Source organism: Numenius arquata, chromosome 7, assembly GCF_964106895.1.
Source record: "Numenius arquata chromosome 7, bNumArq3.hap1.1, whole genome shotgun sequence".
NCBI lineage: Eukaryota > Metazoa > Chordata > Aves > Charadriiformes > Scolopacidae > Numenius > Numenius arquata.
Genome location: NC_133582.1, coordinates 23101303 through 23115038, shown reverse-complemented (window position 1 = coordinate 23115038; position 13736 = coordinate 23101303). Strand labels below are relative to the sequence as shown.

At 41.0% G+C, this 13736-nt stretch overlaps 1 protein-coding gene across 2 annotated transcripts in view; it reads right to left on the bottom strand.

The window, feature by feature from the left end:
* The window catches only part of CCDC85A (coiled-coil domain containing 85A), an 81376-nt gene extending 68089 nt beyond the window's left edge, over positions 1 to 13287 (bottom strand). The window contains exons 1-2 of one of the 2 annotated variants that reach the window (XM_074150567.1): positions 12871 to 13287; positions 9269 to 10184 (exon numbers count right to left, since the gene is read on the bottom strand). In XM_074150567.1, the coding sequence (XP_074006668.1) occupies positions 9269 to 10184; positions 12871 to 13089 (1135 nt within the window). In that variant the 5' untranslated portion in view covers positions 13090 to 13287. The remainder of the gene's footprint in view (positions 1 to 9268; positions 10185 to 12870) is intronic. The other variant, XM_074150566.1, reaches the window with a different exon arrangement.
* Positions 13288 to 13736: the final 449 nt, after the last annotated feature.

Here is a 13736-nt window from a genome sequence, read left to right as displayed (position 1 = left end):
ATGCTTTTCTCCAGGCTTATCTGAACTTCACATAAATGTAAGCTACATAGTGATGAATCAGCCCTGCAACTGTTGTAAAAAGCATACACATTTTTTTCTTTGAATCCAAGTTACAAGTACGCACTCCAAAACCCTACAAGCATTGATTAGAGCAAATTTTCACAATTCACTGGAAGTTAAATGAGATGCAGTGAAAGAAATCTAGCAAGTTTTAAAGCCAAACATTTGGAGGAGGTATCTCACTACTGATCAAATTAGAGAAGTTTGATACTACAGGCATAAAAGCTCTGGACTAATTTGGGTAACCTTGAGGAAGCACCAAGATGATGACCTTTAGAAGACATTCAATATTGTTGCTGACCACATGGTTCACTGTGCTCTTTCAGCTACAACATATCTCTTACTCTTGACAGTGCTTGAACACCACTCTCATTAGTCTAAATAACCACTTCAATTATATGAACTTTTACAAATAGATATTACCAACCTTGTCACCATCCTTCCCCTCTCCATAACCTGACACAATATTTGTAATAATTCAGTGCAAAGTTCACACAAATCATGCAAATAAAAAAATAAAGGGTTGAAGAAACATGTACTTGCTGAAGTATGCAGGTGCAGAACTGCTGAGTTCTTCCTCTTCCCAAGAATGTACAGAAACAATGCAAATACGCCAGAAGTTTTATAGCAGAACTGACAAGTTGAGCTAAGACTATTTGTTATTCAGAGTCTTCACATAACTGTTCATCTTTTAAGACAGTCTGGCTCAAGACAGCAGCTTCACCATTCACAATCAATAGATTTGCAAACATTTTCATGCTGTGTACCAAATGCTCAGACAGATCTCAAATCACGATCCTGACTCTTTTCTGTTTATCTTGCAGAATTAAAAACACTTTGAAAAATTTACAAAAACAGTAAACGTGCACAGACTACAATCACTTGTGTATTTATTTTTTAAAGACAGCTTTAGGATACATCCTTCCCCTCGCATGTTATACTCGTACAATTAATTTCCTCTGAAACAGATTACTGTTATTACTAGCCTATCTCATTGTCTTTCAGTCGCACTGTACAAGGTCTCTCCCATTTAATCCTTCCCTTTTCTCACTTCGGTTGGTATCTTTCTCTTACAATACTGTCTAAAAATCCCATCTCAAGTGATCAGATTTCAAAAGAAGTAATAGCACAAAGAAGGGAAAGAAAGAAGGGTGGATTTTTCTCCTTCTTTACTTAAATATGCTTTTAGATTTCTTGATTGTGAATACCCAAAAGACTGGAGAAGATTCTTAATTCATGTATATAAAGGAACCAAAGAACATTACTGAAACCCTCCGCAGGACTTCAAGTTTGCACTAATAGTGAAGACCATATTATTAAGTCCTTCAGGAATATTAGAAGCCACAGCTGCAGAACGAGTACATGGAAAAATTGTATCCACATACAAAGGAGCAATGACCAAAAGAACCACCTTAAAGAAATTAGAAATTGCCACACTGGATCAGAACAATGCAATTAGTATTTTATCTCCCCCCCCCCGCCCAGCTGTTTTAGAGAGAAGCAAACAAAAACTTCTGCCATTAACAGCAATGGAACAGCAGACCAGACTGAAATTCACCCTCAGTTTCATAGAATCACAGAATGGTTTGGGTTGGAAAGGACCTTTAAGATCATCCAGTTCCAATCCCCTGCCACGGGCAGGGACACCTCCCACTAGAGCAGGTTGCTCAAAGCCCCATCCAATCTGGCCTTGAACACTTCCAGGGATGTGGCATCCACAGCTTCTCTGGGCAACCTGTTCCAGTGTCTCACCACCCTCACACTAAAGAATTTCTTCCTAATATCTAATCTAAATCTCCTCTCTTTCAGTTTAAAACCATTACCCCTCATCCTATCACTCCACTCCTTGATAAAGAGTCCCTCCCCACCTATTCTGCAGGCACCGTTTCAGTACTGAAAGACTGCTATAAGGTCTCTATATAAGGTTCCTATTACTTAGAAACCAATGTTCACCTTACACCAAATGAGGCAGATCTCTTCTCATAAACACCACGGATTCCCATATTACCTTTCATTTTGTACTATCCAAAGAAACACATGATACTTCTCAGGACTTTAACCATTTCTGGGCTCTCTGCCGTTTCACAGCAATGAGGGTCTGCCTAAACCTGCTAGTGTGGCTTAAGAGTTTAGTTACAACTGATCACCCTACTTCTCCAAATTCCACGGCACGGTGCTTTATCCCTTTTCTTTACTAAGGCTTAATGCCGCAGTTACCTTCAGACAGACAAGAACACTGATGGTTACACAGTGGACTCTTCTACAGATTCAAGTATAAGGTTGTGGTAAAACCAATCACACCACAAGCACTGTATAATTTGGTTTTCATCTTTCCACAACTATGAATGCTGCATATTAAGTTGCACTTCCTTCTGCAATAAGCAAAATTCAAAGCTCTGTGTTTCAGTCCTAGCTGATTCTCTTAACAGAGCTCACCCTTTAGCTATTCAAGCAGCACATGCAGACAAGATTTATATCAAGATCATGACTTGATAATTCTCAATGCTCTCTCAGTAACTATATATCTGTGTATATGACAATAAGATCTAAGATAAGATGTGTTTCAGTTTACTAATTAGGACATGACTTACTAGCTCAGAAGCCAATGAATTTTCATTGCTAGAGTCATTGTCTTATGTACACAAAGCTTTATTACACCTCATTAAATACCCTGTAATTTGGAATGCCTCACTGTCCTTGACTCCTGTCAAGGTCTATGCACTTTGTGTGTGAACCGTAGCACAGAATTTTAACCCCCCACTATACTGAGTGCTATGCTCTTCCCTAATTGTTAACTAATTCAGCTCCAATCCCTGCACAACTTGCAGCAGCTCTCCATTGTTAACTTCCTAATAAAATTTAAAAACTAAAAAAAAAATTATCCCATTAGTAAATAGAACAGGAGACAAGACATTCTTTGATTAACACACACAATATATCCAACAGGGCTGAAGTTCTTAAACAAGCAGCACATATGAAGAGTTATTATAATATTCTAACTCTGCATTATAACTGCCAGAGTTCAGAGAATTTGACAATTTAATCAATGTAATATGTCTAAAAACATATTTTACTATTATAAAATCATAACACTATAACTCAGAAAGCTGTGGAAAAGACTATGTTACATGAGGTCCTGTCCACAGGTTAAGGATATTCTCTCAAAGCAGGGAGCCAGACAAGGCTTTAATGTGAGGATTCTCCATTCTGGTACTAAAAAAATTAAAATAAAAGTCTGCCCGCATATTTCAGGCAGACAACACTAATAACTGTACAAGCTCCTGATGAGCTCTCAGAGGGAAAAGCAAATGTCTTGCATCTTGACCCCATCACCATGAAAAATAAATTAAACTTTTCTATTGTCTTCAGTACATAGTGAAACAAACTCCCACTCACTACTCAGAAAATACATTATTTTTTTAAACATATAATGAAATAAACAAAACAAAAAATCAGTATGTCAGATCTATCCCAGGTGTAACACAAGTAAAGTCAGGATGCGCACAAGCTGGCTCAGAGTGCTTGTCAAGACATGTCAATAACGGCACTGTGATTTATTGTTAGCCTTTCCCTTCTGTTAGGTCTGTGGTCAAATGTCGGTAAAGTTCCAACAGATGCTCAAAACAAGATATGGCCACACATCTCAAACTAATCAGCCAGCCAGCATAGCTGCTAACCTCCACTTCATACTGGTTAAATGCTTGGAAGATAAGGGCACTATTCCCAGGTCTGAAGGGAGAGTTACTGGACAGGCTGTATCAGCACTTCTGTGGAACTGTGGCATGAACCAGGGGAAATGAGTAACTGACTCATTGGCAGAAGCTGTACAGTCATCACTAATTCCCTCCCTCCTTATTAATACACCCACCCATCACAGTCTAACATAGACCTTGTTCTAAAAGATATATGGTGTACTGGTGATGATTTAAAGATAGTATATCTATATTCCCAACTCTGATTCTTGCAGTGAAAGCGTCATTGCTTCCATCAAAGAAAGACCAAATTAGCATCAAGTCCTTACTGCAAAACAAAGTCATCTGTGTAGCAGGATATGCAACCTACAGGAAAAAGGAAAAAGTACTTGAAAATAGCTACTTCACACATGGCTGTGAGGTATTCATAGCCCTGTAACAAGAGAGGCTGTTCAGCTGAATCCTTCCTATACTTTCCCCCACCATGTGTAGTGCCGCTGTCTACCTGGCATCAAATAGGCAGGGACAGAAGCAAGCCTCTGCACTCAGCACCAGCCTGTTTGCCACTTTGATCACCCACTGAACTTTTCAGTAACACCCATAGATCTGTTTGAAATTAGGCAAGTTTCTTTATAAGAAGAGGCTTCAGTCTTCCCATTAACATACCAATAGTTTTGCTGGAAGAATGATCCACCTCATACTGAAACACTCAAAGCAAAACTTGTTTTGTCAGTGAAGTTAAAGATACTTAAAGTTCTCCCAAAAAGCCCTACAACATGAGTTTCTAGTATGTTCATTGCTTTGATATTACAAGCCATATTTTCAACTTGGTAAATTATTCCACAAAAAAATGAATTTGGTAATAAATACAGCATGCTCTAAACACATACATATTCACATATCATGCCCCAGTTCTCTTACAGTGTGTAACAGCTAAAATTAATTTACAAGTCTGACATAAAACCTATGGAATTCAATTGAAAGATTCCCACCGACAAAGTTTCAGAGTTCCACACTTAAAATAATAAACTTCTAAAATAAATAGCAGATCACTTCATGCTGGCAAGCAACAAAATTCTATCAATCCTGTAGCCTTTGTTTAAGCAACAGGTTACTCTCAAGAGAAAGTCATGCTGTATCAGGCTCCCAACAGCAGATGTACAGTGGTGGGTGCCACCAGGAAAGCTTGAGTCACACACAAAGTACTGCACACTGCTACTAATGAGAGGCAAATTATTGCTAATTCAACTTTAAGAAACGTAACACATAAGCAAACCTACATCAAAACATGACATCATTTCACTCTTTGGCAGCAGGATGCGAGCTATTTCCACAGAGAGGATATCAGTTAACTCAGTAACATTAGTATAAGTTTTTTCTCTCTGAAAAACTGATACTGCGGTTTCCTCTTTTAATGCAGCATAGTATTTTCTGACTTTTATTCTCCTTATAAGAAGCACATTTATAGCAGAAACTGATTAAAATTTAAGCTGAGTCTCCATTTAGCCTACAAACCCCTTTGCTCAAGGAGAGGTGCTGTTGCATTTGTTCTGTAAGAGCCCTCACACCTCCAGCAGTACATATAGTGCTAGTCAGCAGTTTTACTTCTCTTCATTAATAACCTCAGCAGGAAGCAAAGAGCACATATGAAAGCCTTCTGATACTTTCCTTTCACACAAAAGTCAAAGCCCAGAGTAAAACAAAGGACTTCTTAAAATAGAAAGTTTACAATAAATTGCTTCAAATAAAAAACACCCCAGATTGCAAATGCTGAAAGCACATTGATTTGTATAGTGGCACTTGTACCCCACATATTTGCGCCAGAGTTAAACTGTCAAGTATTATTCTAGGTCGCATAAATGTTCTCTTTAAAATGTTTTACCACGGGTATTTTCTATTCTAATTACAGCAATCTTTCTATCCCAAATACCTCTGTGCTCATTACCCAGAACATTTAGGTGCGATCACAGCAAAAGATTGTTATCATGTTTTATTTGGTTAGAGCCTTTACAATGGAATACATATGTTTCCAATTAACAAACATCAAGCCAAATTTAGCTCTTACATCCCATTTTCTGTCATTCCACAGGTCGAGGACACCCATTTCAGAAAAACATGTAGGAGAACTCTGAAGTAATTTATTATTTTTCTTTAAGCTTTATAAATCTTATAAATGAAAGCTGACATGTCATACAAGAAAAAATACCAAGATCAAACCTTTGAGCATAGAAATGAAAAGAATTATGAAAGGACATGTTATCACCTCATCCGTAATTCCTTCAGCTGTGCCTGTGGACCAAAGGCAGCTTCAGACTGAAGTAACTTCCCGCATACCTCATGACAGCTTAAAATATGCATGAAGCCCAGATGATTAATGCACATACCATATCCTGTAAAGCAGACTACAGCTACACATCAGATTTCCGATACCATTTTATATTTCAACTGCTTCAACTTTAGCTTAAGAGTTTGTCAGAAACCTGGAAATACTCTAACTCCATTCCTCATGTCTTTACATACAGTCAAAAGTTCCGCTCCAGATAATTGTACACCACTGCATACATTGCTTCCCCGGGAGCATGCATGTGCTAACAAGACCAGAACTGCGGGTAAACGGAGCCGTCAGCAGCGTATGGAAGCTCTCATTTCAACAGGAATAGCTAGGCCGTTTGCAAACACACTTTCCAATCGGGAACAGCAATTTCAGGTAGACAGCATAGTACTCTTTAGAATGAGGTTTGAAATGCAGAGGAATACCTTCTCCTCTCAGACCTGATTCAGAGTCCAGTTAAGACCAAGGAAGATGGGACAGGCCTGTACTGAGTTTGGCAAGTTCTGCTTACATAGTTAAAATATATTATTTTATTCCTTTATTTACAAATGCATCAAAAGGTGTTAGTTTTTGCTATTCATCACTTAGGATCAAAACCCCTTCACTGTTGCTGCTCAAATGACAGTCCCCAAGTACTTCAATAGGAGTGGAAGTGCCCTGCAAAACAGTCACACAGATGTGCAATCAAACATCTACTGGCTAGATATACTCCACATTTTAAAAAAAACTAAGTTCCACCAACATGATATAGTATACTTACTACACAATTTTGGGATAAGAACCAAAAAGAGCATCCTTTCATATTGCTTGTCAGAGTTTAGGGCCAGGTTTCCATGCCGCTTCCTAACTCATGTTTTCACCGCTTCATCATTCCTTACAACAGAGGCAAAACATGAGGATTTTCGTTGCAGCTAAATGCAGAGTTCCCCACCTATATTCCATTGGCAGGTTCACGTATACAGGTATACACAGAACATGCAAATTAAGATTTATACATTACTTTCACAACAATAATGATAATGGTCAGCAGTTTTACCACTTCTATATTAGCTGTTCTTCTCCACACCTTTACAGTAGCTGACAAAATCAAAACACAAAAACCCAAAATGCCTTGCTGTGAAGACCAAAGGTTTCCCTGAAGTTTAAGGTCTCTTCCTCAGAGCAAAGGTGTCAAGAGTTTTACTGCTGACCAAGGTCAGACAAATGTCAGAATTAAACCTCACGCTTGCATCAAGTTATATAAATATGAAAGAAGAGAGGTTTGACAACTTACTGGTGAGAGAAGTCCTCTGCAAAACTGTTTATACAAAGTGTAGGACAGGCAAAGCTCTGATTAAAGTCAATAAACAGACTCCCAAATCACCAGCTGCCCTCTCCAGTATCTTGTGGCCAGAGTCCAAATTGTAAATAGTCAAAATATTCAGCACAAGGACACCAGTCAACTCAGGTTTAATATAACAATTGCTTTCACTGCATTGTTAATATTAGAGCTGAGTTCTTAACAAGACTATTTGGACACAAAACCCCAAAAATATTGGAAAAACACCAAGAGCAGAAAAAAAACCCCAAACCATATCTTTGTTTCTGCATGAGTTTTTAAACAAATACTTAAAACCTTAGATCACCTTTCTACATAACCAGTGACTGGATTGATGATCATCATGAGTGGAAGTTAGAAGCCACTTTTAGGAAGTCTGGTTCCATATTTCACACCACCTAAAGCCAGGTTAATTTTAAACAGAAAGAACCGAACGGAGTAAGAAATACATCATTTAATGGAAGTTTCATAAGACCAACTTTTATAACTTATGTATTACACATCTTCACACAGCTGTCATACACACATCTTATTAATCATTTTAAAATTATTAAAAAGAGAAGTCTCTAAACTTACCACTTTGGGGTTTGTCAGCCCCGTCTAGTATACACATTTCACTTAAAAGTAATCTGGACTTGCCCCTGCAGAGCAAGTTATCTTATCTCAAGGCATTCTGTAAGTTAATCACGACAGGAAAATGGCCCAATGTGAGAGAGCGATGTGATAAATGATGAGGACAGCACTGAGCTCACTGTCTCCTCCAGCAACAAGTGGTCAGTTCCACCGATGTCAACACAACTTCTCACAGCTGCTTATAAAATGGAAATACATGAACTGCATCCAAGACAATTTATTAAGGCAAAATCATCATTTTCCACAGAGCTTGACTTCAAGTCTAAGAGCGAAGGTCTAAGAAATGGGTTTTCAACTACGACACTAATTTCCTTCATGAAAATCTCTCATAGCACAAAGAAGAAACAAAATGAAAGAGACTATAGAAATTCTGCTAAGTCTATAAAAAGTTATTTCTACAGCATAATAGGATGTTCGAAGTTTGGTTTTAATCATTTCATTAGCTGTATTTCATTCATTTCAATACAGTTGTAACCACTTGCCTTTCAAATATAACAAAATACTTAAATTGAGACTATCTTAAAAAAAGTAATTAATTTAAATCAGTGAGGATACACAGCCCTTAAAAGCTAGGTATGTTTATTGGATATCTTTCTAAAATGCAGCAATAACACCACAAAAAAAACCACCCTTACGATCTTCCTTAATGTTTAACTTGTTATAATTAAAAACATGCAAACTCAAAGCTTTGAAAAGCATTAGGAGCTATCAAAGTCATTTATATTGAGCCTAGCTGTTCATTTGGGGTCTTTTCCAAAGCTTATGGAAAAGGATATAAGAAGCCTTCCACTAATAAACAGGAAATTTTCAAATCCTTAAAGCTACAGACAGGTTAGGTTAGGAAAGTGGAAATGACATTGGAGACATTCGCCTCCATTCTGCTGACTCAAATATACTCAGGACAAGAAACATACGCAATTTCTCTGACGTAAACAGAAATCTACACAGGAACAAACAGCTTACATCTACCAACCCCAGAGCAGGATCAAGGCCATGAGCCACTTCTTGATACCCTGACACTCAAGCTCTACTTTTTTAATGCACCCAACACCTGCTGGATGGACAAACAGGTATACACCGGTTAATTGAATTGCTAAGGGAATAATGCTGACACCAGACTTGTCACCTTTCATTTCACATAAAACATTATTCCTTTTCCAGAAATAATTCAAATAGCACTGAAACTACCTTCATAATTTTCAGAGTGAGTTTTCACAAAATGTATTGACCCACCATTCATTCCATTGTATATACTTCTGTGGTGAGGCGACAGGTCATCTGTTACTTGTCTTCTGAGGGTACCTTCTCTGCTGCCTCCACTGAGGTGTTTGAGATGCTCTGGACTCCCTCCATAGTGTTGTTTGAGATGCTCAGGGCTCGTACCCCTCACTTTGTGGAGATGTTCTGTACTTCCACTCGGCGTGTGCTTTTGAAGGTGATCTGGGCTGCTACTGCTGTGCTTTTGATGCTCAGGGCTACTACCAGGCCTCTGCTTTTGAAAGTGTTCAGGGCTACTACTCAAAACATGCTTTGGAAGAGTTTCTGGGCTGCTGCTGCTGTGCTTTTGTTGTTCAGGTGCTTTGACAATGGTTTTGTGATGTTCCGGACTTGGTCCTTTCAGGTGGTGATCAGGACTGCCAGAACTCCTAGGCTTCTGGAGGTGCTCTGGGCTGATACTCCTGTGTTTCTGATGCTCAGGGCTTCCTTCACCCCGAGTTTTTTGAAGATGTTCTGGACTAGTACTTGGATGATGTTTATGATGGTCTGGACTGTCTGTACTTCCCGTGCTAGAAGTACTACTCCCGTCACCAACATCTCGTATGTAAGTACTTGTCGTAGTTAACTGGCACAAGCTGATTTGGCTGTCGATAGAGCTCCGGCTGCCTGCTCCACCACTTTTCTCCTCATCCAGCAACACACACAATTCTTTCAGCTCCAGGTTTTCCTTAACCACTTCTTCCTGCCTCACTTCCAGTTCTTTCAGCTTCTGTAAGTATAAGGCAACCTCTTTGTGCATAACACTAGCGCTGTATCTGCCCAGTCTCTGCCATTCACGGGACACTTTCTTGCCTTTCTGCCTGTCATCATCCAGAAAGCAGCAAAGGTCTCTCAGTTCTTGGTTATCTTCTTGCAGCTTCTGGTTGATATCCTTTAAAAGAAAGACAATCATGACAGAGAAGTGTCTAAAAGAATTAACATCACACTATTACCATTGTACAAGCCAGTAAGCAGCACTGCTCTAAACCCATCATCTAAGCACTCAAGTGAGGCATAAATAATTGTGTGTGTAGATCTGGCATATTATAAAAGCATCATGCTTCAAACAAAGCAGGCTGCTGCCCAGTATAAAGCAACTATAACGTGGAGATAATCTTGAAGGGTTCAAAGACTAACTTCTGATATGGCATAAAAGTTTCAGGTGCTTAATTAATTTTCTTGCTAAATATCAGAATAAATCCCCCCCTGAACTGGGCAAAGATCATAAGCTCTCATGATGATCTCACTCCCTGGAGAAATATTCACCTGAGAGTCATTGCTGAAAAGAACTACAAGGTACATCAGTAATGTCACTTAAATAATTAGTTATTAACATTTATACTCTCTATTCCCTAAAAGATATTCACATATAAAGATGAACTTTTTACAGATTTAAAATATTTGGCGTTTGTTTCATTTTGTTTTGGATTTGCATAAAAGAATCTTGTCAGTCATCACTTAATCAGAATTGCTTCAACCACACTGAAATTAAATAATTTGCTTTAACAGATTTTTTTGCTCCTAACAAAATGAAGTACATGATTCCGTACCCTTCTTTAAGTGAGGAACAGTCTGAAGCAAAAATGTTCAAGCTATTACTATAGCAGAATAATATGCCAAAGAAAATATTTTCAGTATTTCATCCTCCTAGTTTTACTGAACTGGCTTGTGACCATATTTATCTTTCTGCCATCTAAATATTCATTCCTTCTTACATATGAAGATAGAAGCAGAGATTAGCCATAATTCTTAAAAATTTAGCCTTATGAAAAGACCATTTTAGCACTGTTTCTTAAGAGAAGCTTTTGTAACTTCATTGGATTTTTGTGCATGCATGCTTTTAATCTTTGTCTCAAAATAACTTTGAATTTAACCAATTTCAACCCATATCTGACAAAGGATAAATCTCAATGAGGCTACAAGGTATCCTTAAAAACCTGTGCTGGTAAGAAATATTTAAAGTGGAATAAAACAAGTTGTGGAAGGCCACAACTCAATCAGAAGCAGTAGGCACCCATCCACCAAAACCAGGCACGGCTGGTCATTGTTACTCATGGACCAGTTATTTCACACAGGACAAAGGAGGTAGACGTTCAGATACCACACAGGACTCAAAACCTCATCCTCCCAAATTTCTTTTAAAAGTTCCAGCTGAGGCATCTGAACAAAAGGTGGAAGTTAAACATCACTTAAGGATTCCAAAATTGAGAGAGGAATTTGTCACTCCTTCCTACACATCTTAGTGTGTTTTGTTACTTATCTAGAAGATGCATAAATCTCCATGATGTCACATCACCTTTGCACATAACTGGGGGAGACAGACTATTGTTGTAACTTAACTTACATTTAAAATCCTGTCATTTAACTTGTATTTTAAATGTAAGCTTTATTTTTACTAAAGGACTATCATCAACAATAGTACCCCCAAGACACCATATATTGTCAAAAAAAGGACGGGACACACACACTCATACTTTGCAGAACAGAAAACTTGGGAGACAGGAACAGTCTTCCCCCACGTGTTATTTATTCTATGCCACACTATTATCAAAGACACTTTCACCATAATTCAGTTGTTTAAAGCCATTCTACAAGTCAAGAACTCTCTTCTAATGTACCCTCTCGTAACAATTCAAAACCCCACACTGCATCTGTCCCTCCTCTCCTTCCCTCCAACATTACCTCACTGAGGGAATTTCCTAAAAAACCCAATGTCCTTTCCCAAAGCCACAGGACAGAAAGTGTTTTGTATTTATGCCTACTTTAAGATAACTTTCTAGGTCTATAACACATGTGTAGATACTACATCAGGGTAATTATCTGTCAGCAGTCACACTATCTTCCCAGTCCTCAGAAATGGGAAGGAAACAGGGACTTTGTTTCTCATCCAAAAAAGAGTTAACTTAAGAGGGGCTAAGTCATTACAGAGTTGGTCTGCCTCTCACTGTAGTTAGTCTACAGAAGCATACAATCAGAAATGGTTTGATCAGATGTCTGATAACACATCTCTTTTTCAGACAGTAAACTAGGGATTGGTTCTGATCATCCTGAAACTGAGCCCAAAGGTCTGCCATCACCTGCCATACACTGCGCTGCATCCTGGAACAACCAGCTCTCTCCAGCAGCCTACCAGACTGCCTGACAGATGAGCAAGTCATCTTAAAATAGTGACAGAAACCAGCAGAAGCTACACAAAGCCTTTTGAATGTCTGCAGCTCTGCACACAATTCTTACAGGTGCACTTCAGACAGGGTCATTTAACCTTACTAAAAACCAATGAAGTCTAACACCAAAGTGACAACACTTAAATATTTTCATCAACCCAAAGCATACTGGGCCAGAGCATACAACAGCTGTGCTCCACAGCCTACCAAATAGTTGGTCATCTCTTAACTGGACACTCGATTTTTAAGCGGTATCAAACGCTATTCACTCCAGTCCCTGTTCACTTCTCATGAGATTCTCGATAACAGCTCCTCCCAGACCATACACCTGATGAGATCGCTGCCGGCGGGGCGGGCGGGGGACGCGGAGACATGGCAGAAACTTCAGGGGTCCCACCCCGCCCACCCCGCTACCTTCAAGCCGCGGATCTCGCCGAGGTGGAGCTGGAGGCGGCGGTTCACCTCTCGGATGAGATTGCTGTGGTCCAGCATCGCGCTCATCTTCTCCGCCTCGGCGCGGCGGAGGCTGCGGATCAGCTCCTCCTTGCTCCACTTGAGCAGCTCCTCGTCCGACACCTTGGACAAGTCCTCGGCCGGCGCCGCCCCGCAACTTTCCGCCGCCACTTTCGACATGGTGGCGGCCCGGCAGCCCGGGGGGACCCCGCCGCCGAGGGGCTACAGCGCTCCCGGGGCCGCCCCACCGCCGCGGGAGGAGAAGGACAAGCCCGGAGCCCGAGGAAGCTCCTGCGGGAGGGCGGGAGTGCCCCCGGCTCCAGCGCTGGCGGCGGCTGGGGCGGGCTGGGGGTTCCAAGGCAAATCACTTCTGGCCCCAGGCAGCAGATCCTGGAATAACGGAGGAAGAGGAGGAGGAAAGGGCGTGGAGGAAGCCGAGCCACAGTCTGGGGAGCAAAGTTCCCCCGGCGAGAAGAGAGAAACGAAAAGAGACGAGGACAAAGGAAGCGCCAACAAGCCCGGTTCTTTCAACAGGTCAGCGGCCGCAGCGAGCGCCTGGTCCCCGCTGCCGCGCCAGGGCTGCCTCCCTCGGTGACCGGCGCCGCTGGGCGGAGGGATGGGAAGCCCCGAGCCGGCGCAGGGCGGCAGGCCGGCCCGGCTCCGCAGCAGCGGGAGGAGCGGGGCGCGCGGGCGCTGCCGGCACCAGTGCCGGGCGCGGGGCGGCTCGCGGCTTTTCACCGAGGCGCGCGCCACGTGCGGGCCCGCGCGGGCGGGGAAGGCGGAGGGGGGGCGGCGCCGTCCCCGCGCGGCTCGCGGGCGCCACCTGC